The sequence below is a fragment of the Melospiza melodia genome, chromosome 14 (genome assembly GCF_035770615.1).
Source record: "Melospiza melodia melodia isolate bMelMel2 chromosome 14, bMelMel2.pri, whole genome shotgun sequence".
NCBI classification, from domain to species: Eukaryota; Metazoa; Chordata; class Aves; order Passeriformes; family Passerellidae; genus Melospiza; species Melospiza melodia.
Genome location: NC_086207.1, coordinates 19,195,988 through 19,218,182, shown reverse-complemented (window position 1 = coordinate 19,218,182; position 22,195 = coordinate 19,195,988). Strand labels below are relative to the sequence as shown.

Sequence of the window (22,195 nt, the reverse complement as noted above, 5' to 3'; positions counted from 1 at the left end):
CCCACCCTGTTCCCTCAGCCACAGGACCGGGCAGGCCAGTGCCAGTGTTTTTATTAAAAGCTGCTTACCTAGGTGCTAACACAGGGCTGTGGAAGAGTGAGCCCCAGAGGTTAATTGTGGCAGTCCATAGCATGAGAGGCTGATGGTGACTCCCTTGTTCCCAGCACAAAAGCTGGGGCCTTTCCATTTCTGTCCTTTGTTTCTGCCTATGCTGAATGACCTTACTCTATTTCACTTTTCTGCTCCAACAGCCCTGCTGATTTTTTTTTTTTTTAATTTTTAGACTTCCCTTCACTCCATTTTGATCACATGCCTTACCAACCTGTGTCTGAGTGCAGCAGCCAGTGTGAATGTGTTGTTGGCCAGGAGACAGCCCTGTCCCCTTCCCTGCTCCCCCCAAAACCAGCATGGGACCAGGGCAGGAAGCTGGCCTGCCTCCATCCCCAGCCCTCTGCAGCACTTCTAAGCTGTTTAGCAAAGGTAAAAGGTGCCCACTGTTAATGCTGACACTTGAGCTTCCTTCATTCCAAGGGAAGGCAGCATGCCCTCACCCTTACTGCCTGGAGGATAAGAAGGAAATATTGGATAAAGGCACTTGGTTGAGGCACAGCAAGCTCGAGCCGTGAGGAACCCTGAGATGAGACCCTGCAGAGCTGGGAGCAGTGAGCAGGGTGAACAACTGGCATCTCCGAAGTGGCCGGTCCTGAGCAGCTCCTGAATCCCAGAACCGAAGGGGCCAAAAACCCCAACGAGTCCATGGTTGCTTTGGCAGATGTTAGCTGATCCCCAAAACTGGAACACCTGCTGGGCAGTGCTACCTGCCAGCCCAGGCTCTCCCCTCCTTGCTCCTGCACCCACAGTTTGTGTCACACTCCTGGCTCCGGGGCAGGCTCCCCCAAAGCTGGGTTTCCCAGTAGTTTGTGACCCTGATCCACAAGGAACTCCCTTCCCCACCCGCCTCCCCAGTCCCCTCCCATCCCCTTCCCCTGGTTTATGGTGGTGGTGGTGCCATGGTGGTGGGGCTGGCAGAGCGGCTCTCCCACCACGCCTTCCCAGCACCCTCCCAGTGTCTCGGAGAAAGGGGGCTGGCAGCTCCTCCGTGATCCCCACTGTGAGTTCAGGGCTTGGCAGGCTGACTTAAGTCTGCTTCTTTTCCCATTCCTGCAAAGAAAGGAAGAAAAAAAAAAAAAAGATGAGGGGACATCACTGGAAAAGGAACACTTTAAGGCATCCCTCCCTGCTGGGGGCTTTGGACCCAGCATCTTCCAAGCACTTCCCTCTCCCACCCAGCCCCGCACTGCCATGATTCCATGGTTAAACAAGGGGCAAAACCAGATTTCTCATGGGGCCAGGGAGGAGAGGGAGAGCTGAGCAGGACCTTGGCTTTCCGCAGCACGCTGCCTGTGTTGGCAGGGATGATGGAGGGGCTCCTCTTCCTCAGCTCTGCTGCACAGTTCACAGGGACCAAGTGCTCAGGGGGGCTCCCATTTGGCTTGTTTGTAGTTTCCTGTGGAAAAGGGGGAGAAAAGAAAAAGCTCAGGAAAGAAAGGCAAAGCTCAGGAAAGCCAGGAAGCATTGATAACCAGATTAAAAAAAAAAAAAAAAAAAGCGTGAACTGCAATGAGATAGAAGTTGAGGTGACCAAATTCAACTCACACACCTCTGACCTCAAAGGGACAAAGCCACAGGGATGTCCCCTCTCCCCTGTGCCGTTCCCCACAATACCCCAACCACTGCTTCTTGCAGAAGTTGGACTTCTGAGTAAGGAAAAAGGGATGCATACCCCATTCTCAGCCTTGCTGGTCACGGCCAGCCCCAGGGCCGGCCCTCCTGCCAGCGACTGCTTCAGCTGCTCCTTCACTTCGGTCAGCTTGAGCTCCAGATCCACCCGCGACTGCTCCTTCTGCCGGCAGCGCTCCTCCAGCTCCGCCACCCGCTGCTCCAGCTCCTGCAGCCGCGGCCCTGCTCGCACAACAGCCCGGCTCAGCGCTGGGGAACGCACCCATCCTCGCACAGCGACACTAGATGGGGCTGCCAGAGCGCCGCAGCCAGCCCAGCTCCCGGCCACCGTGTCCCTGTGCTCGGTACCCGAGCTCCTGGCAGCTCCCATGGCCCCAGCCTACCCGTGCTGCCCTTCAAGGCTTCCCGCAGCTCCCGCTTCTCCTTCCGCAGCAACATCAGCTCGCTGCGGATCGATGCCTTCTCCTTCTCCAGCTTCTCCTTCTCCGTCAGGAACCGCCTGGCGTCCTCCTCGGCCCGGTTCTTGCCGTACCTGTACTGGTTGGCACCTGCAGGCACGGGGAGAGCCTATGAAGGGCTGCGCTAATGGTACCCCCACATCCCTGTGGGGAGCAGCCCCTTCCAGCTCTGGCCAGGAGCCCTGGGGAGGTTTGTGGCCCGGGGACTCACTGGACGCGTGTCTCTTCACTTTGACTTGCGGGTCCACCCGCCGCGACTTCTCGCTGCAGGACGAGGCGTGGCGCTTCACCTGAGCAGCCCCCGGCCGCGCCGGCTCCTCCTCCGCCTGCTGGGAGGGGAGAGAGAGGGCTGAGACACCTGCAGGGCATCTCCCTGCTGGGACACCTGCAGGGCATCTCCCTGCTGAGACACCTGCAGGGCCATCTCCCTGCTGAGACACCTGCAGGGCATCTCCCTGATGGGACACCTGCAGGGCATCTCCCTGATGGGACACCTGCAGGGCCATCTCCCTGCTGAGACACCTGCAGGGCATCTCCCTGATGGGACACCTGCAGGGCCATCTCCCTGATGGGACACCTGCAGGGCCATCTCCCTGCTGAGACACCTGCAGGGCCATCTCCCTGCTGGGACACCTGCAGGGCATCTCCCTGCTGGGACACCTGCAGGGCATCTCCCTGATGGGACACCTGCAGGGCCATCTCCCTGCTGAGACACCTGCAGGGCATCTCCCTGATGGGACACCTGCAGGGCCATCTCCCTGCTGAGACACCTGCAGGGCCATCTCCCTGCTGGGATACCTGCAGGGCCATCTCCCTGCTGGGACACCTGCAGGGCATCTCCCTGCTGGGACACCTGCAGGGCCATCTCCCTGCTGGGACACCTGCAGGGCCATGCCAGCCCCCGGGCCACTGTGGTGGGAGAGGATGAGCCACAAAGTCGTGCTCACCTGAACCTTCTCATAGGGGACGTCATCGTAGACCACCCGAGAGGAGTCTGCTCGCTGATCCTGGGAGGAGCTGGCCCATCTGCAGAAGGAGGGGTGGGGTCTTCCTTTCCAGAACATCACTGCCAGCCCCTCAGGGAACCCTTCCAGCTCAGAAAGATTCCTGCATCTCACAACCCCATCCTAACACACCCTCCATCAGCACTGATGAAACTCTTTCAGTTTCCCATGCTGCCCTAGGGAACAACCCTGTCCCTGAGATCCCACCAACCACAGCCCAGCCTGCGCCCGTTCTAGGGACTCCACAGGGCCAAGGATCACCATGCCCAGCCCAGCAGCCAGCCCCTGGCACTGCAGGTGGCACACAGCCTTACAGGTAGGAGTGTCTCACGGCCGTCACGATATTGGCAATGGTCTCCACATCCACGTAGTCATAGTGCAAGGCCTCTGGGGCTGTCTGGGAGCCTGTTTCCACCAAGAGGAGACCCAGCCAGCGGCCCAGGTCTTCAGAGCAGCTTGCCTGGAGGACAGAGGAAGAGTTGGGGCACACACCCAGGTCCCAGCCCTCATGCTTGCTGCCTGCTGTGCACAATCCCCCTCTGTGCACCAAGTCCCCGTGCAGCTCCCCCAGCTCACCCAAGAGGTGCCCCGAGCTTTCCAGGGGAGGGCAAAACAAGGCACTGCTTACGTGCGGGTGCTGATCACCCCAAGGGCTGCTCCCCCAGCCTGGCAATGCTGTCCTGAGAGCCCCCTGCTCACCTCGAGCGCCGTCACCTCGTGGCCGTGGCGCAGGATGCGGAAGGCGAAGGGGTGCTTGGGGCCCAGGCCGGGCAGCACCTCGCAGCCCCGCAGCACGATGGCGTTGACGTGCGTGCGCAGGTCCCAGCGGTCCTTGTGGAAGTACAGCGTGTTCCCCTTGAGGCGGCACCAGCGCTCCTTCCAGCACTGGTTCACCAGCACGCTCAGGTAGCCTGGGGGTGCCAGGGCAGGGAAGGGCATCAGCGCCTGCCCGGCTGTGCCTCGGGCAGGCTTTGACAGGACACAGCTGACAGCATGGCTTCCTGCTCATCCAGCCCTTCTGGGCCTCAGTTTCCCCCCAGACAACCAGCTGGGCCCAGGGGAGCTGCCAGCTCCGTACCATTAAGTCCCTTCAAGCCTGTTTTTGGGGACATGGGTGATTCCTTGCCCACTCATCACTGGAATTTGCAGAGCCAGGCCTGGGCAGCATTTCCCCTCCAGTGAGCTCATCCCCACCCCAGACCCCTGCAGCCATGCTGGGGGAAGGATGTCACTCCCCACTGATCTCACTCCACTGCCAGCCCCATCTCTGCCCCCAGCTCTGACCCCTGCAGCAGCACTGGGGGATGTCACCCCACGGATCCCATCCACTCCCAGCCCCATCTCTGCCCCCAGCCCACACGAACCGCAGCAGGGGATCTCCTCCTCGGTGGAGGAGGTCTGGGTGTCCTCAGGGCACGGCTTCTTCTTGGAGAAGCTGATGATCCTGGTGATTTTCTTCCCCGCCGCCCGGCTCATCGAGCCCTTCAGGTCAGCCAGGCCGCTCTTTTTGCCTTTCCCTGGAAGGACAGGGTGGCTGTGTGACCCTGGTGCGTGTCCTGCCATCCCCCTTGGCTGCAGAGCATGCTGCCCAGCTGGGGGCACACAGCTGGGTGGGCAGTGGGGACAGGGATTGTACCGTGCTCGCCGTGCTCCCTGCGGCTGGCTGGGGACCCGGTGTCCCCCACGGCCACACTGTCTGAGTCTGAGGTGTGCTTCTCCTGAGACAGCCGCTGTGGGAGAGCAGAATCCCATCAGCACCACCCCAGCCCTTCATCCCCCTGCACAGGGTTGGGATTTCCAGCTCCCGTTCCCCTTCCCAGCCCTGCAGAGCTGCTGTGAGAACGGGAAAGGCTCCTTGTGCAGCCCCAGGAATTTGGGGTCCCCCGGCCCCATGTTCCCCAGTTTTGTCCACAGCCCCTGGAGAGGGACCCCAGAAACCATCACCTTGTCCAGCTCCATCTTGCACGGCATCACTGGGGAGGTGGGGGCTTCCATCCCGCCTGCTGCTGGACTGCTGGCTTCCTTTATCACCTGCACAGACAGCCCCAGCTGTCACCTCAAAATGCCCCGAGGGCCAGGGCTGCCCTCCTGGCTCAGCTCCTTCACTACCAGAGCCAGGCTGAGCCAGGGGGACACGTCCTGGTCCCCACAGCTCAGGGCAGCACACCCACATTGGGACTGCTCACACCTTGGCCCCTTCAAAACTTCAACCACTTCTGTGGATTTTGTCAGGGAGTTTGGACATCTCAGAACGGACAGACTTAGGTGCCAAGCATCACCCTGCCGGCACAGGACACCTTGTGACCCCCGTTTTAAGGCGTGGTGTGCCCTGGGTGTGTAAAACCCCCATTCTCCCACATTTGGGGTGACAGCTGTGTCAGAGCTGTGCTCAGAGGCTCCTTTCCCACCCGCCACCCCTTCCCCGCAGCCCCCACTTCCCGGCCCTGAACAAAGGCAGGAAAGGGCCCTGGGGAAGAGGAAGGGGAGAGCAAACATCCCCCAGCCGGGGCTATCAGCGCCGGAGCCGCCCAGCCCTGGGAAGCGGCCGATAAGGGACAGGAGCAAAGCCCCCTTCCCTTCCAGCAGGGCAAAGCCCCCTCCCCAGCCCGGGCAGGGAGGATGCCAAGGGGGCTCTGTGGATGCCCCTGGTACCTTGAGCCACTCCTCAGCCTGCTCCTTGCTCTGCACTGCCAGCACCAGCGCCTCGGCGCCCGGCAGCGAGAACCGCAGCTCGTGCTTCTTGCGCCGCCCGTCCTTGGGGACATAAATGACGTTGCAGGTGGGCAGGGGCACCTCCACGTGCGGCTGCCGGTCCTTGGAGCTTTTGTAGCACTGAGGGAAGCGGAGAGAACTGCTCAGGGCTCAGCCAAACCCGCCTGGCTGGCTGCTGTGCTGGGGGGTCCCACAGGTGACACGGGGTCTCAGGGTCCCTCGCTGGTGGCACAGATGGAGATGGCTCATCTGAGGGTTCCCTCTCATTCTGTGGTGTCCCAAAAACAGGGGAGCTGTCCGTTCCCTTGCAAGGTAAGCAAGGCCAGCTGCCGCTTGTGCGGCAGCCTTGGGGCACGGGTTTGTTTGGATGGTGCTGTTTTTCCCTCCAGCTTGGGCACAGCCACCCTCCTGACCCCCCAGGAGGTGTCTGTGCCCCCCAGGGCAGGCTCACCAGCAGTTTGCCATCCCGGATGATGGTGAGCTGCTTGGCCCACTGCCCAAAGCGCTTCTTGCGCAAGAGGAAGGCGCAGATCCGGCAATCCTTCACCAGGTTCATGGAGGCCTCCTCCGAGGGCCACTGGTGTGTCAGCTGCTGGCCCTTGCCCTCCTCCTCCTCCTCGTCGTAGGACTCGTAAGAGCTGCTCATGGCATCCGAGTCATTGTCTGCAAGGAAGCAGGGGAGTCACCCCAAAAGGTGCCACACGCCCTGCCAGGGTTCCCCGTGCCCAGCAGGCTCCAGACAGAGCTGGATGCCAGGAAAGGTGGATTCCCTGGCATCCTCTGCAAACAGCAGCGTTGGGCAGCAGCCACCTCCGCTTCCCTTGGAATGCCAGCAGGATGCCCGTGGGCTGAGTGCCAGCCCCAGGTGCCTCTACCCAGAGCCCTGGGCTGGTTTGTTTCTCTGCAAGGCTCACACATTGAAACCCTGGCTCTCCAGCCTCAACCCCAGCAGCCCCCAGCCCACTGCTCAAGCCCCAAACCTTGCCAAAGCTCTCCCCTCCCTGCTGAGGACACCCAGATACCTACAGGAACTTTTCTGCTCGCCATTTATCCTGGTGACAGGGTAGCTGCTGTCTGCATCCTCGTAATAGCCGTCCTCGATGGAGTTGGGGGGGCTGGAGCTGTCTGCAGGGGAAGCACAGGGGCTGGGGCTGGTACACCCTGCTTTCCCTCATGGGGCACAGCCAAGCACACCCTCCCAGGGCATCCCATGGCTCTGATCCCTCCCATCACCTCATTCCCAGTCTGTCTGGAGCAAACGACTCCTTGCAGCACCAAGTGGGATGGGAGGGAGTGGGACAGGAGTGCTGCTGGTGGGAGCAGCGACCATTCCTTCCCAGAAATATTTATTTCTGAGAGGTGCTGCTGGAAAGATCAAAGCAAGACCCTGATTTTGGTGGGTGGTGGGGGTGGCTGTGATGACACGTGGAAGATTTGTCCTTCCCTGGCATCTCCTGGGATGCAATCCCAGCTCAGTCCGGCTGGAATTCTCCCCTGGCAGGGTGGGCAGGCCCTGGAATGGATTTCCCAGAGCAGCTGTGGCTGCCCCTGGATCCCTGGAAGCGTCCAAGGCCAGGCTGGATGGGGCTTGGAGCAACCTGGCATGGTGGAAGGTGGCAGGGCTGGAACTGGATGATCTTTAAGGTCCCTTCCAACCCAAACCATTCCATAATTCTATGAGCCTGTGACCTCAGTGACAGCAATCATTTGGAATCCAGGCATCCAATGGATTGTATTTGCAGGGATGGCCCAACAGAGGCAGGGATGATGCATCTGACTGGATGAAGGGATGCGTGGGCAGCCCCTGGGGCTCCCCCCAGCCCGCTGCTGGCCCAGCTGGAGCAGGACTCACTGCGGGAGGTGATGTACTCGGGGGCCTTGCCAGGGCCCAGGGGCAGAGCTTCCTCGTAGTAATCCTCAGGAGGGGGAGTGGTGGGCAGAGGAGGAGCAGCATCCACGGGAACCTAGGGCAGAAACACCTCCAGCTTTAACCATGGCAGCAGCAGGGCAGGAGCCCCAGCAGGGCACAGGAAGGGTCCCACTGTCACCTCCCCATGCAGAGCTGGCTCGGGGACAGCCAGGCACTCACAGGTTTGGCTGTCTGGGCCCCTGCCAGCTCCAAGCCAGCAGTGTCACTGGTGTCCCCCTCCTCCTCCTGCATGTCCTGCAGGTCCCGCAGGTCACAGTCTGCACGGGGTGAACAGAGGGTGAGGGGAGCAGGAGAGCAGAGCTGGGCATCCCAGCTGTGCCCGGCAGGGATCTCCCTCCACGGCCTGCCCTGGGAGATGGGAATCACTGCTAAACACAGCTGGAGCGTGGCAGGGCAAAACAACAACTCAATGAATGATTTAGTGCAATACAACAGGTTCCCTCACGGCCAGCCCCCACTCAGCTCCAAGGCAGCAGGAACGAGCACCCAGAGCGATGATGCCCACTCTGGACACAAGGATGGAGCTGTCACCCTTCTTCCAAAGGACCCCAGGACCAGCACGACCCCCAGGGCACCCCTCCAGCTCAGCCACACGTACCAAACTCCTCAAAGAGGGACTCCACAAAGCTGGTGCCATTGCCCAGGGACGCCGTGTTGACGTACATGTAGTCCACATCCTTCCCTGCAATTGAGGGGGACACTCTGAGCCTGGGGCAGGCACTGCCTCCCTTTTCCCCACAACCCCAGGGACACGGAGCAGGGATGGAGGAGCCCCCAGGGCTGCTGTGGCTCCCCAGGAGGGCAGGAATGGGGGCTCTGTGAAGGCCCAGGTGCTCAGGGCTGGAGGAAACCCCTGTGCTCAGCACAAATCGGGCAGGAAGGGCTCTGGAAGCGGCGTTTCCTCCCTCCTGGCCCCGGGGCACCGCTGACGCCAGCCCTGCTCCGGGGCAGGGAGGGGCTCACAAGGGAAAGCAAAGTGCCCTGAGGGGGCTGAGCAGGTGCTGGGCTCATCCCTGCCCTGCTGGGGACACCCGGTGCCTTTGGGAACAGAGAGGGACACAGACCTGCAGGTGGCTGCAGCTTCTGCACGATGGTGGACACAGCCAGCTTCTTCTCCTGCGTGGTGGCACTCAGGTACTCGTGGTCCAGCAGCTTGAGCAGAACGCTGAGCTCGGGCAGGAGCTGGTCCAGCACTGAGGGGAGCAGGAAAAGTCCCATCAGCCAGGGAGTGTGGGGATGCTGGGGTTAAACAAGGCAAAACGGGCTGGAGCTCCAGCAAACTTGGAGCTCTGGATGGGGCAGAAAGAAAGAGCTGCAGTGCAGGATCCTCCCCTTGGCAGGCACCAAACACCCTCTGAGCACAGCTGGGGTGGCACACAGCTGGCTTTGGGTCCCCAGGGACAGCAACACAGGCCAAGGGTCACTGCAGAGGCAGCTCAGACGTGCTGACTGATGGGGATGGCTGCAAGGAGGGGACAGTGTGTGCCCAGAGCATGGGGACACCCTGGCTGGGCTGCAGCTGTCCCCACACTGCTCCTGGGCACAGCAGGGCAGCAGCAAGGGCTGGCACAGGGGATCTCCCAGAGGAAGGGCAGGATCCTGAGGCACTGATGGGATCCTCCTTCCTCGTGTAAGGAACGTGGGGCCAAAAGCAGCACAATGAAAGCAGCTGGTGTTTAAAGGTGAAGGGGAGCCCAGCAGGAGCAGGGCCAGCCAAGATGAGCCCCTGGGCACACAGACAACGTGCCAGCCCAAACTGCCACTGTCCCAGGACACAGGGCAGGATGTGGCTCACAGGGCTCTTCCTGCCTCCCTGCACTGCACAGAGCTCCTGCTTCCTCCTCCTCCCTGCCCAGTGCCAAGCTGAGCCCCAGATCAGCCCTTCTGGCCACAGCACCGGCAGTGCCCATCTCCCACGGGCAGCGCCCATCTCGCACGGGCAGTGCCCATCTCCCATCTCCCACAGGCAGCGCCCATCTCCCACGGGCAGTGCCCATCTCCCACGGGCAGCGCCCATCTCCCACAGGCAGCGCCCATCTCCCATCTCCCACGGGCAGTGCCCATCTCCCACGGGCAGTGCCCATCTCCCACAGGCAGCGCCCATCTCCCATCTCCCACGGGCAGCGCCCATCTCCCATGGGCAGTGCCCATCTCCCACAGGCAGTGCCCATCTCCCACAGGCAGCCAAGCCAGGTCAGGCAGCCCCAGCAGCAGCAGAAGCCTCAGCACTGCTCCAGCAGAACAGCCAAGCACCCCTCGGACCTTGGGGAAGGAGAAGGCAAGCACAGGAATGGATTCCTGCTCCTGGAGCTGCAGTGACACCCCAGAGCCAGCACACAGGACAGGCCCTGGCCATGCTCAGCTCGCTGGCCCTGCCAGCACACACCTGCCATGGTGGCACTGCTCAGCCTCGTGCGTGGGGTGAGCACCAGCCCCAAGGTCTCTCTGCCTTACAGGGAGGGAGGGAAGAGAGGGAAATGCTCCCTGGGATGTGTCAGAGTGCACAGGCAGGACAGGATCAGGCTCCTGCTGCTGATCTCCAGCAAGGTGAGACACCCTCCCTGCAGGGCTGGGCAGGCCAGGGGACTGCAAGGAAGCAGCTGGGACCAAAAGCCAGATTTCCCCTGTCCAGCGAGCAGCTGCAAACATCTGGGGAGTCATCTGGGGACTGTAGGGAGTCATCTAGCTCTCACAAGGGGGACAGGGACTGTGCAGGTTCACCAAACCCCACCCCATGGCGTCACCAGCATCCCCACTCTCCTACAACAGCCCAAACCCCAGGCCATGGGGTCACCAGCACTCCCCCACTCCCAGGTCACCCCAAACCCCAGGCTGAGGGGTCAGCAGCATCCTCACCACTCCTAGAACACCCCAAACCCCACCCCATGGGGTTAGCAGCATCACCCCACTCTCAGGAAACCCCAAAACCCGGGCTGAGGTGTCACCAGCATTCCCCCACTCCCAGGACACCCCAAACCACAGACCATGGGGTCAGGAGCATCCTCCACACTCAGGACACCCCAAACTGCACCCCATGGGGTCACCAGCATTCCCCCACTCCCAGGTCACCCCAAAGCCCAGGCCATGGTGTCACCACCATCCCCATCCCCTGCCATGTGCAGGACACGTCCCAGCTCGGTGCCAGGGCTCTGGGCCAGCCAGGGCCCAAAGGACAGCCTGGTTTCCATGAGCAGAGCCACAGCAGGCAGGGAGGGGGCACGGGGACCCCCCTGGGGTGCCCGATGTGCCAGGGCTGCTGGCAGGGCCGGGCTCAGCAGCAGTGCCCCGAGCTGGGCACACTCAGCACGGACACACGGCTCTGAAGGCGCCTTTGTTCCCCCAGCTGAGCTGTCCCCTCCGTCTCCCTTGTTAAACATCCTCCAAAATACAACGGGGGAGGGAGGGAGGGCAGTGAAAGGGGCCTGTGATCCCAGGAGGGCACGCTGAGCACAGCCTGGGGCAGCACAGCGAGGCAAGGACTCATTTCCTATGCTCGTTAGGCTGCCAGGCTGAAGGAAATTAATGGGGGGGCTGCAGGAAGTGAGGGGAGATTGCTGCAGGGGGGCAGCAGGGATGGGGGGACACCCAAGGTCACCTGGCAGGCAGGGACCAGCACAGACACCTCTGCAAGAGCTGGTGGGAATGAGCACAGAGCGCCAGGGCTGGCCCAGGGGACAGGGACACACCCCTGGTGCCACCCCTGGGGCTCTGAGCCCGGGCACAGGGACAGCAGGACAGCAAAGGGCTCTGGGGAGGAGGGCTGGGCTGTCACAGTGACCACAGGTGACACACAGACCCTGCGTCCCCTGCTCCGGACACCTCCAGATGGTGACACCTCCAGGACATGGGGACAGTGCTGCCACATCCTGCCCTGGCAGCAGCAGCAGGCACGGAGCTGCCAGGGAGCTGCATCCCCTGCATCCCCTGCAGCCCCCCACACCAGCCCAGCTCTATTTTTAGAGCCCACAAGTGCTCAGGGAGCCTCTTCCCAGCACACAGATAAGGGCTGGACACGGGCTGCAGCTGCACAGCCTCCCTGGCTCTGCCCCAGCACAGCAGCACAAACCGGCTCCTGCTCCAGCAGCCCGCAGGGAGGAGGAAGAGGAGGAGGAGGAGGAGGAGGAAGAGTCTCTGGCCAAGCCAAGGCAGGAGTTTCCTGGTGTAGAGAGACCCAGCTTTAGCGAGGGCAGAGATAAGACGAGCCCATGGAGGTCTCACCCCAAGAAAAGCTCAGCCTGAAGCTTGAGAGAGCTCCGGGGAGGGGAGAGGCTGAATCAGAGCCCTGAAACGTGGGGGGAGCTGCTCAGGGACCCCCATCCTGTGTCACCTGTCCCCTGGGGAGGGGAGAGGTTCAATCACAGCTCTGAGATGCGGTGGGAGCTGCTCAGGGACCCCAATCCCGTGTTCACAGCTCCCTGGGGAGGGGAGAGGCTGAATCACAGCTCTGAAATGCAGTGGGAGGTGTTCAGGGACCCCCATCCTGTGTTCACAGCTCTGAAATATGGTGGGAACTGCTCAGGGACCCCCATGCTGTGTTCACCTGTACCCTGGGGAGGGGAGAGGTTCAGTCACAGCCCTGAAATGCAGTGGGAGGTGCTCAGGGACCCCATCCTGTGTCACAGCTCCCCTGCCTCCGGCCACGCTTCCTCCCGCGCCAGGTGATGCCTGGGGCCGGGGGAAATCGGATGCTGGGAGTAACAGCCATTGTTTGTAGCTAAAATAAAACCCAGGCACAAATAAATCCTTCCTGTGGGCAGGGCAGGGCCCTCGGCTGCTGTGCCTGCCAGCTCAGGGCTCCTCACAGCTGCCAGCCCAGCACAAACCAACCTGGAGAGCTCCTGGGGTGCCCCAAACAGGAGGGGACAGCACCAGGGACACCCCAGCACAGGGACACCCCTGCAGGGAGGGGCCTGTGGGACAAACAGCCCCAGGGCTCTCTCTGCAGCACACCAGCCCTGCTCACCTGGGCACAGGTGGGTGTGGAGCCACCTGCAGGAGCCCTGCAGTGCTGGGACGTGTCCCCAAGCCTGGCTGGGTGCCCCAGGATGGCATCACCAGAGGGGTGAGATGCTGGCACCCCCTCCAGCCCCAGCAGTGCTGCTCTCTGAGGAAGCCCACGGCCTCTTTGCTCTGCTCCCAGGGCAGCTCCTGCTCCCATCCCCATCCCAAGGAGGTTTCTTCCCACCAGGGAGGAGGAAGTGCCTCTTGGTGCTCCCAGAATTGTTCCTTTGTGCAGGGGACAGCAGGACAGAGCTGCCTGCGCCCTGCCCACGGCCACTGCCCTGCCAAGGGGCAGGAGAGGGGCAGCACTGGGCCCTGGAGGGGGCAGGAGCCAGCCAGGCTCTGCTGCCATCCCTCAGCACCTGCTGGTGTGGGGCAAACTGGGATGGGCTGGGAGGGCCAGGAACAGCAGCCTGGAAAACACATCATCATCCTCCTCCTCCTCTTCCTCCTCCTGTCCTGCTCCAGGCCCCGGGGGTTCCAGGAAGAGCAAACCATCAATGCTCACCCTTGAGCCCTGGCAGCGTCCCCCGAGAGTGGAAGATTTGCTGAGGGGGTGCACATGAATCATCTCCTCCCTGCAAACAAGGGCCCCTTGAGAGGGGAGGATGGGGCAGCTCTGCCTCTGCACCCAGCAATTCCAGCAGCACTGAGCACCCAGGGCTGGCTCCTGCCACCCACCCAGCCGCCCCTCACTGGGGTAAATCCAGGATCTCACTCCCACTTTGGGGCTGCAGCAGCCCTGGGCGCTGGGGAGCACGAGGCAAGCTCAGATCTCCAATCTCAGCCCTGCCAGCATGCAGCAGAGCAGCCACGCACAGCCCCGGGGGCCTCACCATGGCCTGGCAGTAATTAATACCTGCATTTGATAGCCTTGGAAAATCAGTGCTGGGAGCTGAATGTGGAACCTGACTGCTTGAGGGGGCACAAGGACCCAGCTCTGCCCCCAGAGCAGCAGCTCTGAAATAAAGAAACTGCTTTAGTTTGCAGCTAAAGGCTGTTCCTCATTTCTACTATTTACTTACACATATACTCAAAAACAGACAATCAAAAAGCCATCTTTTTTTCTGAAACTCTGGAATAGAGTGTCACAGATAGATACCAGATAAAGGCTAATGAGATATGAAAAGTTCCTTTAATCATATCATTATGAAACTATCTGTACTGGGAAGCATTTTTCTTGGGTTTTTTTGTTTGCAAAAAAATTGTCATTGTAAGAGTTATATTCTTTCAACAAGAGGATTTCTCTCATTTTTTCACTTATTGGTCTCTCCCATCTGTCTGAATTATCTTTCTGAATCTCCAGTGAGTAATTTTCTGCCAGCTTAATGAACAACATTGTCTTGCCACTAGATAAGTAAAGAGTTAAAGGATGAGCTAGATCCCTACAACGAGCCACTAAAATAACACAAGGGCTTGGAGGGCTCCTCCATCCCGGCACAGGGGCAGATGAGCCACCAGAAGGGTTAAAAGCACTAAAGGTGCCCTGGCTGTGCCACCACAAGGGTTGGAAAGCACAAAGGGTGCCTGGCCGTGCCTGCTGTCTCTGCTCCATCAGTGCTGCAGACACCCAGCCCTGGCAGCAGCTCTGGGGATGCTGTCCCAGCTCAGCTCCAGTGGCACCAGTTCACTCCAGCAGTGGCACAGAGGGTCCCGCGCCTGTCCCAAGCCCCTGCCAGCTCAGGCTCCTCTCCCCATGATAAACACCCTGCACAGAGCCTTATCTAATGGCCTTACCACCAGCCCAGCCCAGAGCTGCTCCCCCACCCCAGCTCTCTGCAGAGAGGGGCTCTGAGCCCTCAGAACCTCCTCAAAGGGGAAGAGCCCCAGCTCTGCCCTGCACAGGGAGCTGGACACAAGCATTTCCCCCTGTGAGCACAGCCCTGCCCGCAGGACACAGCTCCTCACACCCTCCTCCCGTCCTGCAGGAGGAAACCGGAGCCCTGAATAGAGGGAAGTGCAGTTCCAGCAGATGGAGCGTGCGGAGGGCAGAGATTGTCACCGGCATCGGAGGGCAGAGATTGTCACCGGCATCGGAGGGCAGAGATTATCACCGGCACTGGAGGGCAGAGATTATCACTGGCACTGGAGGGCAGAGATTATCACCGGCACTGGAGGGCAGAGATTATCACCGCCACTGGAGGGCAGAGATTATCACCGGCATCGGAGGGCAGAGATTATCACCGGCATCGGAGGGCAGAGATTATCACCGGCACTGGAGGGCAGAGATTATCACCGGCATGGGAGGGCAGAGATTATCACCGGCACTGGAGGGCAGAGATTGTCACCGGCACCGGAGGGCAGAGATTATCACCGGCACTGGAGGGCAGAGATTATCACCGCCACTGGAGGGCAGAGATTGTCACCGGCATCGGAGGGCAGAGATTATCACTGGCACTGGAGGGCAGAGATTATCACTGGCACTGGAGGGCAGAGATTATCACTGGCACTGGAGGGCAGAGATTATCACTGGCACTGGAGGGCAGAGATTATCACCTGCACTGGAGGGCAGAGATTGTCACCGGCATCGGAGGGCAGAGATCATCACCGGCACTGGAGGGCAGAGATTGTCACGGGCATTGGAGGGCAGAGATTGTCACCGGCATCGGAGGGCAGAGATTGTCACCGGCACTGGAGGGCAGAGATTGTCACCGGCACTGGTGTCCGGGCAGCTGACACACTGCAGGAACCATCACTCACTCCGGGGGGCACAGAAACCTCTTCCCTGAGTAATTACATTTATGGGAACAAGGATTGAATGGCAACGAGGATTGAACGGGAGCGAGGATTAATTGGGATCCCACCCCGGCCCAAGGAGCGGTGCTGGGCTCACCCCAGGCTGGGTCGGGGCTCTCCTGGGGGTACCACACCCTGAGCACGGCTGTGGGTGGGAGATCCCCCCTCAGCCCCTCACCCTGGCCCCCCAGTGTGGGCAGTGCCCCCCAGCCCAGCCATGGGGCCCCACAGGGACAGAGGCTCCCTGCAGTGACACCACCCCTGGGACACCCCTTGTCCTCCCTCCCAGCAGCTCCTGAGCGCTGCAGGTAATGATTAACAGCTGATTAAATCACCAGTGGGCACCTCCCTGCGAGCCAGGCTGCCAATGACCCCCAGGGCTGGGGCAGCACCCCTTCTGCAGGGCTGTACCCCCTTTCTCTGCCTCCTGGAGAAGGTTTGGCTGTTTGCTTTAGCTCACCCAAAGCAAACCCCATCCCCCTGGCCCGGAGGAGCAGGGGTGGTTCCAGGGTCACCCCTCTCACAGAAAGATGCTGAGCAAACAAAACCACCCAGGTGAGAGATCTGAGTGACCCTGCTGTGTCCCCAGAGAGGCACAGGGAGCCTCCACACTGCTCCTAACCCCAGCCACGAGGGGTTTCCAGCTCCAGCTCAACACAATCAGCTCTGGAAAATCACAGGGAGCAGGTTTAGTACTCCTAGACTACATTTTAGAAGTCTGTGCCAGGCCCAGACTGCATTTCAGAACCTGGTACCAGGCCCAGACTACATTTCAGTGCCCAGTGCCAGGCCCAGACTACACTTTAGGACCCAGTGCCAGGCCCAGACCACATTTCAGAACCTGGTGCCAGGCCCAGACTATATTTCAGTGCCCAGTGCCAGCCCCAGACTACACTTCAGTGCTCAGTGCCAGGCTCAGCAGGCTCATGGCAGGATGCTCCAGCCTGGGAGCTGGGCTCAGAGGCTGCTGGCTGGAGAACACATGTAAATAATGAATGAAAAGGAGAGGTTTGAGATGCCCTTTAAAGGAATAGTCAGGCAGGGGCGAGACCTGCTGAGTAATGTATAAAAAACAAGCTTCAGGCAGAGGAGAGATGTTAGGATTACTCAGGACCCAGAGTAAACTGTGCTCCCTCCAACCAAAATTTTGGTGTCGGCCTTTTCCAAACAAACTCCAGCAACAGGTTGGCCTGGGCTGCTCTCCAGAGCTGGGAGAGGCCCTGGGATGGTGCTCCAGCCCTGTGCCCACCCTCTGTGGCGGGCAGAGCACGGGGAATCCTCCCTGGGTCACCTCCCTGCCTGTGGGGATCTGGAGCTGTCACCTCCCTGCAGCCCCTGGTGTTCTCTAAACCTCAGCCTCCAGGAGAGCTGGAATTCCAGCAAATTGTAGGAATTGCAGCTAAATGCAGGGATTCCAGCTAACTGCAGAAATTCCAGCTAACTGCAGAGATTCTACTGGGAAACCCCAGTTCCCACCACTCCATGCCACCACCCAGGGCTGGATGCAGCCCCCACATCCCCAAAATCTCCCGCGGTGGGGTGAAAGCTCTCTGCACCCCAAGAAACACTTCCCCACGTCCTGTGCATCCCCATTCCCCAAAGCCAAGGTCCAAAACGCCTTGGATGCAATTCCCAACGTGCATGGGTGAGATGTGGGGAGCCCACCAGAGCTGGCGCATCTTCTTGGGAGGAAAAGTCACCTGGGGGAGCTTGTGACAGGACCCTGGCCAGGAGAGCAGGATCCCAACCCTCACCTCATAGCAGGGCATGGCCAGGGATTTGCAGGATCAGCTTTCCCAAATCCCACTGCACTTTCCCAAATGCCTTCAGCAGCAGGATGGGATCCTTCTTTACAGAGCTGGGGGAGGAGAACCCACAGATGCCAGTGGGGAATATCCTGGCAGATAACCCACAGATGCCAGTGGGAATATCCTGGCAGATAACCCACAGATGCCAATGGAGGAATATCCTGGCAGATAACCCATAGATGCCAGTGGGGAATATCCTGGCAGATAACCCACAGATGCCAATGGAGGAATATCCTGGCAGATAACCCACAGATGCCAATGGAGGAATATCCTGGCAGATAACCCACAGATGCCAGTGGGGAATATCCTGGCAGATAACCCACAGATGCCAATGGAGGAATATCCTGGCAGATAACCCACAGATGCCAATGGAGGAATATCCTGGCAGATAACCCACAGATGCCAATGGAGGAATATCCTGGCAGATAACCCACAGATGCCAGTGGGGAATATCCTGGCAGATAACCCACAGATGGGGGTGAATATCCTGGCAGATAATCCACAGATGCCAGTGGGGAATATCCTGGCAGATAACCCACAGATGCCAGTGGGGAATATCCTGGCAGATAACCCACAGATGCCAATAGGGGAATATCCTGGCAGATAATCCACAGATACCAATGGAGGAATATCCTGGCAGATAACCCACAGATGCCAATGGAGGAATATCCTGGCAGATAACCCACAGATGCCAATGGAGGAATATCCTGGCAGATAACCCACAGATGCCAATAGGGGAATATCCTGGCAGATAATCCACAGATACCAACGGAGGAATATCCTGGCAGATAACCCACAGATGCCAATGGAGGAATATCCTGGCAGATAACCCACAGATGTGGGGGAATATCCTGGGGCTGGGGCAGGGAGATGTGCCCAGCCCTGGCATCCCTGCCCTGACCCCAGCAATGCCCAGGAGTTCAGAGCTGTGCTGGACACAGTTCCCCTCCCTGCTGGGGGGGCTGGGACCCTCTCAGGGCCACCCCAGCCCTGTCCCCAAGTCCCCAGGCCGGGGCACAGCAGAGGGTCCCCGTGTGCGGGGCTGGCCCAGCAGGATGAGCGTTATTTTCTCAGCCCTTCCCTTTCCTTCCCTTGCATCAGGTGCAGCGGCAAGGCCACCATGGAGAGCATTTCCTACCCGTTAACCCCTGCAGGGCCGGGCTGCAGGGGCAGGAGAACCGGGATGTCCCAGTGACAAAGTGTGCTCTGGTGGCTCCAGCAGTGCAGGGACTGCTTCACCTGCTTTTCACCCCGGGACACCACAACCAGCTCTCAGACTTAAATTCTATTCCTTGTTCTGTCCTTCACAACCTCGGTTTTCCAAAATTTTGGACCACGTAAAATGAGCAGCTGTTCCTCCATCACAAACTTGGGGGGTTTAATGCTCAAAAAGAAAAAAAACCCACCCAGAGAAAGCCAAAGCCATTCTTCAAAGTGCTCCTTACACATCAACCCTGCTAACTGGCAGCAATCACAGCATACCAGCGTCTCCCCCAGCTCCCTCTTATCACTTCCAGGATCAAATGCACACGAAAACCACTTCAAAAAAAAGAAAAAAAAAATATTTTGAGCATGGAAACCCCTTGCAGCAAAGCTGCTTTTGTTCCAAACCGTTACGAAATGTCAGTGTTTCCCCTGGCCTGCCAAAGAGCCGCCTTTGATGCCACGGCAGGCTTTATCAGGAGCAGCAAGGGAAGGAGCTGCAGCGGGGGGAGGCTCTCAGAGGTTATTTTATCCTTCCCCACGGTGATTTTATCCTTCCCCACTGCAGACTGTCAGCCCAGAATGCCCCTGGGAGCTGAGCTCCCCGAATGCCGCCGCTTTCAGCACCTCGGGGTGGTGACAGGCACTGCTGCCTGCCAGCGTGTCCTCCCTGCTCTGTCACCTCCTGGGTGCCCTGGCTGGGGTGCCAGCCCCTTGTTTGTGCACTGAAAGGTTTCCAGCCCCATTGTCTTGTCGCTGGACAGTGGCACTTAACCAATATTTTACAGGACACAGAGCTGTGTTAGTAATTTTAAGGTTCCTTACATGCAGGAGGAGATGTGTTCCTCAGGAGGGAGTGTGAGCTGTGCCAGACTAGATAATAGGAAGGGTTAAGGGGTTAGGACACGAGTCTGGGAAGCCAGAAACCACTTCAATCCCCCACTCTGCTCCACTGTTATCTCCTGTCCCCAGCAAGTGATTTGGGCACTGAACGGCAGAGCTCGGGTCGAGCCGTGTGCTCTGCTCTGAAAAGGCTTCCCACTGCTTGGGGTGGATGAGACAGCTCCTTCCAAACCTCAAACAAAGCTTTCCTGGGCAGGAGAGGAACCTCCTGCAGGCCCGAGGGAGCTCTGCTGCACGGCAAAGGGCACGGCGGCCTCGCAGCTCTGCACGTTTGCACAGGAAAAGAGCATTTCCAGGTCAAGAGTGGGAAACGGGCAGGTTTTCCAGGCAGGGCAGGCACACAGGACAGTCCCCAGGGCTCCGGGCTGGGGGACACTATCCCACAGTGTCCTTCCCCTCTCCAGAGCTGCCAGGGGGCTCCACAGGGATCCAGCCTTTCCCTGCTATGGCCAGCGCTGCACACAGCAGGAGATTGGAAAATGCAGAGGGACAAACAACCCCAGAGCTTCATCAGCACCAGCATCCTACCTCTTATCCTGTTTCAGCCACCTCAGGCCGTTCCCCACCTCCCCCGGGCCAGGAACAGGCGGTGGCGGATTTCCACGGAAGGAATGGCTGCAATGCAAGCAGGGCTGACAGCTGCCCCGGGCTGTGCTGCTCAGCACCCTGAGCCCTCCTCGCAGGCAGGATTCCTGCTGGAATATCCGGCCCGGAACGATCCCGGCTCCCTCCCACCCTCCTGCAGCCTCCCCATTCCTGTGGGCGAGCTGGAGCCAAGTTTATCCCCCACACATCTCCCCGGCTCTGCTGGATTTAGAGCCCTGATAAGTTTGGGGCAGGACCTGAATTGTGGTGGCTCAAAAGGTCAGAGAAGAGGCACTAATGAGGGAGGAGAAGCCACGTGTGAGCACAGGCGTGTTTGAGCAAGGGATCGCCTCCCAAATCACACTTTGGGAGCTGGGATCTCCATCAGGACAACCTGGAACAGCTCTGCCAACAGCACCAATCCCCCAGTCAGCCTCTGGTGCAGAGCTGGGCCATGCTCTGAGTGCTGCCCAGCCTGCTGGGCATGAGAAAAAAACAGCAGATGATAAAATCAGGATACAGCAGAGCTCCAGGTGAAGGAAGGGGCTGCCAGAGACTGGGAATGAGCACAGAGCCCTGCCTAACGCCATTCCCTCTTTCACTGGGGAAGGGAACCACGAGTCACAGCCCCTAGAGGGATCCAGCAGCTCTGGCTGATGAGCAGGAGGGGCTGGGGGGTTTCCATTAGCGAGGAGCCATCCAGGTGCCAACAGCAATTCATCACAAGCACTCAAAACAAAGCAGGCAGGCACCAACGAGGGGGATAAAACGGCTCTTCCCTGGCAGGGTCAACCTGTGGAGAGGCCAAACCATGGCCAGACACGGCTCCCTCAGCTGGGCATCCCCTCCTTCCCTGCCATGAGGTCCTAGCTTGGATTTTTGGGGTGCAAACAGGGAATTTTGTTGGCAAATTTTCCATCAGCTCACACAGTGAGAATGGGGAAGCTGAGACCCTCTGTCCCCCGTGTCCCCAGCAGGGATGTCCTCTGGAGGACAGCTCTGGCATCGAGTGTTACTGGACAGCATTCCCCGTCCTGCCACAGCTCCCTCCTTCCTCCAGAGCGGGCAAAGCCACCCTGGGCACAGCCACAGGGAACGCCAGTCCCTGTCCCCGTCCCTGTCCCCTCCCGGGCTGCTGACACCGTGCCTGTGTTCGCAGCGGTCCCAAACCCCTCGGAGCCGTTTCCAGCGCGGAAACGCCGCCCCATCCTTTTCCATGGGCAAGGGGAACGAACTCCTGCCCCCACCGCGGGTGTGTTTGCCGCCCCGGGGCTGCAGACCCAGCACCCCCGAGCTGTCCCGGCACCCCAGCGTGTCCCTGCAGCCAGAGACGGCCCTGGCCGCTCTCCCGTCGCTTCGGGCCCGTGTTTCTGCAGCACCTCCGAGGACAGGGCAAGGGCCAGCACCCCACGCTCCATCCATCGTGTCACCGCCTGCTCCTCCTGCAAACCTGCCCGTGCTCCCTGCAGGGACCCAGCACAGAGCCGGGACCTCCTCTCCCTGCAGAGCCGGCCCCGAGCCCCGGCAGGTTCACACAGGTCCCGGATCAAAGCCCCGGAGCTCGGCGGTGCCACGGCTGCGGGCAGCAGCCCCACACGTGTGGGCAGGAGCCGCTCCCACCCAGCAGGGCGGGGATCGAGCCCTCCGCGGCTCTGCGAGACTCCCGGACAGCGAAACCTCGGAACCCCATCGGGGAGCGTCACCTCCCTTTCCACCACCACAATTTCCCCTGACTAACGAGCGCTTACAGCCAGCAGGCTGCTGGTGGTTTACCCGTCCCACCAGCGAAGACAAACTGGTTCCAGTCGGTGCCCGGCCGGCCCTGCTGGGGCAGGGACCCACAATGGATGCGCCCGCTCGGCTGGCACGGGACGCGCGACTCGCGACTCGCTGCGCCTGGCACGGGCATCGCCGGTGCCCTCCGCGCCGTGCCCGGGCAGGGATGGCATGGGATAGGATGGGATGGGATTGGGTACGCGTCCCTCCCGTCCGTGTGTCCGTCCCTTACCGCTGAGCCGGTCCATGGTGCGGAGCCGCGGCCGCCCCGGGAGCTGCGGGCGGGCGAGTGCAGCGGGCAGCGGCCGCGGCGGGGCCGGCTCTGCCTGGGGGCGGCCA

General features: G+C 60.3%; 1 protein-coding gene across 2 annotated transcripts; it reads right to left on the bottom strand.

Moving 5' to 3' along the window:
* Positions 1-34: 34 nt before the first annotated feature.
* Positions 35-22,132, bottom strand: AFAP1L1 (actin filament associated protein 1 like 1). Of its 2 annotated transcripts, none has more exons than XM_063169060.1 (19): positions 22,089-22,132; positions 8,909-9,037; positions 8,443-8,526; positions 8,004-8,101; positions 7,767-7,878; positions 6,941-7,039; positions 6,366-6,577; positions 5,855-6,034; positions 5,147-5,233; positions 4,839-4,932; positions 4,567-4,719; positions 3,902-4,113; positions 3,517-3,662; positions 3,146-3,224; positions 2,410-2,527; positions 2,124-2,288; positions 1,784-1,962; positions 1,379-1,507; positions 35-1,161 (listed from the first exon to the last, which is right to left on the bottom strand). In XM_063169060.1, the coding sequence occupies exons 1-19, from the start codon at positions 22,102-22,104 to the stop codon at positions 1,138-1,140; spliced, it is 2,316 nt and encodes a 771-aa protein (XP_063025130.1). In that variant the 5' UTR covers positions 22,105-22,132; the 3' UTR covers positions 35-1,137. The 2 variants fall into 2 exon arrangements, with proteins under 2 accessions (XP_063025130.1, XP_063025131.1); XM_063169061.1 differs by having other exon boundaries at positions 2,410-2,524.
* Positions 22,133-22,195: the final 63 nt, after the last annotated feature.

Excerpts from the sequence above, each read along its gene's own strand:
- AFAP1L1 (XM_063169060.1), bottom strand. Across the intron at positions 8,102-8,442 it reads GTCCCTCTTTGAGGAGTTTG|ACTGTGACCTGCGGGACCTG; the intron begins GTACGTGTGGCT and ends CACCCCGTGCAG. Across the intron at positions 1,162-1,378 it reads GCGTGCTGCGGAAAGCCAAG|GAATGGGAAAAGAAGCAGAC; the intron begins GTCCTGCTCAGC and ends CTTTCTTTGCAG.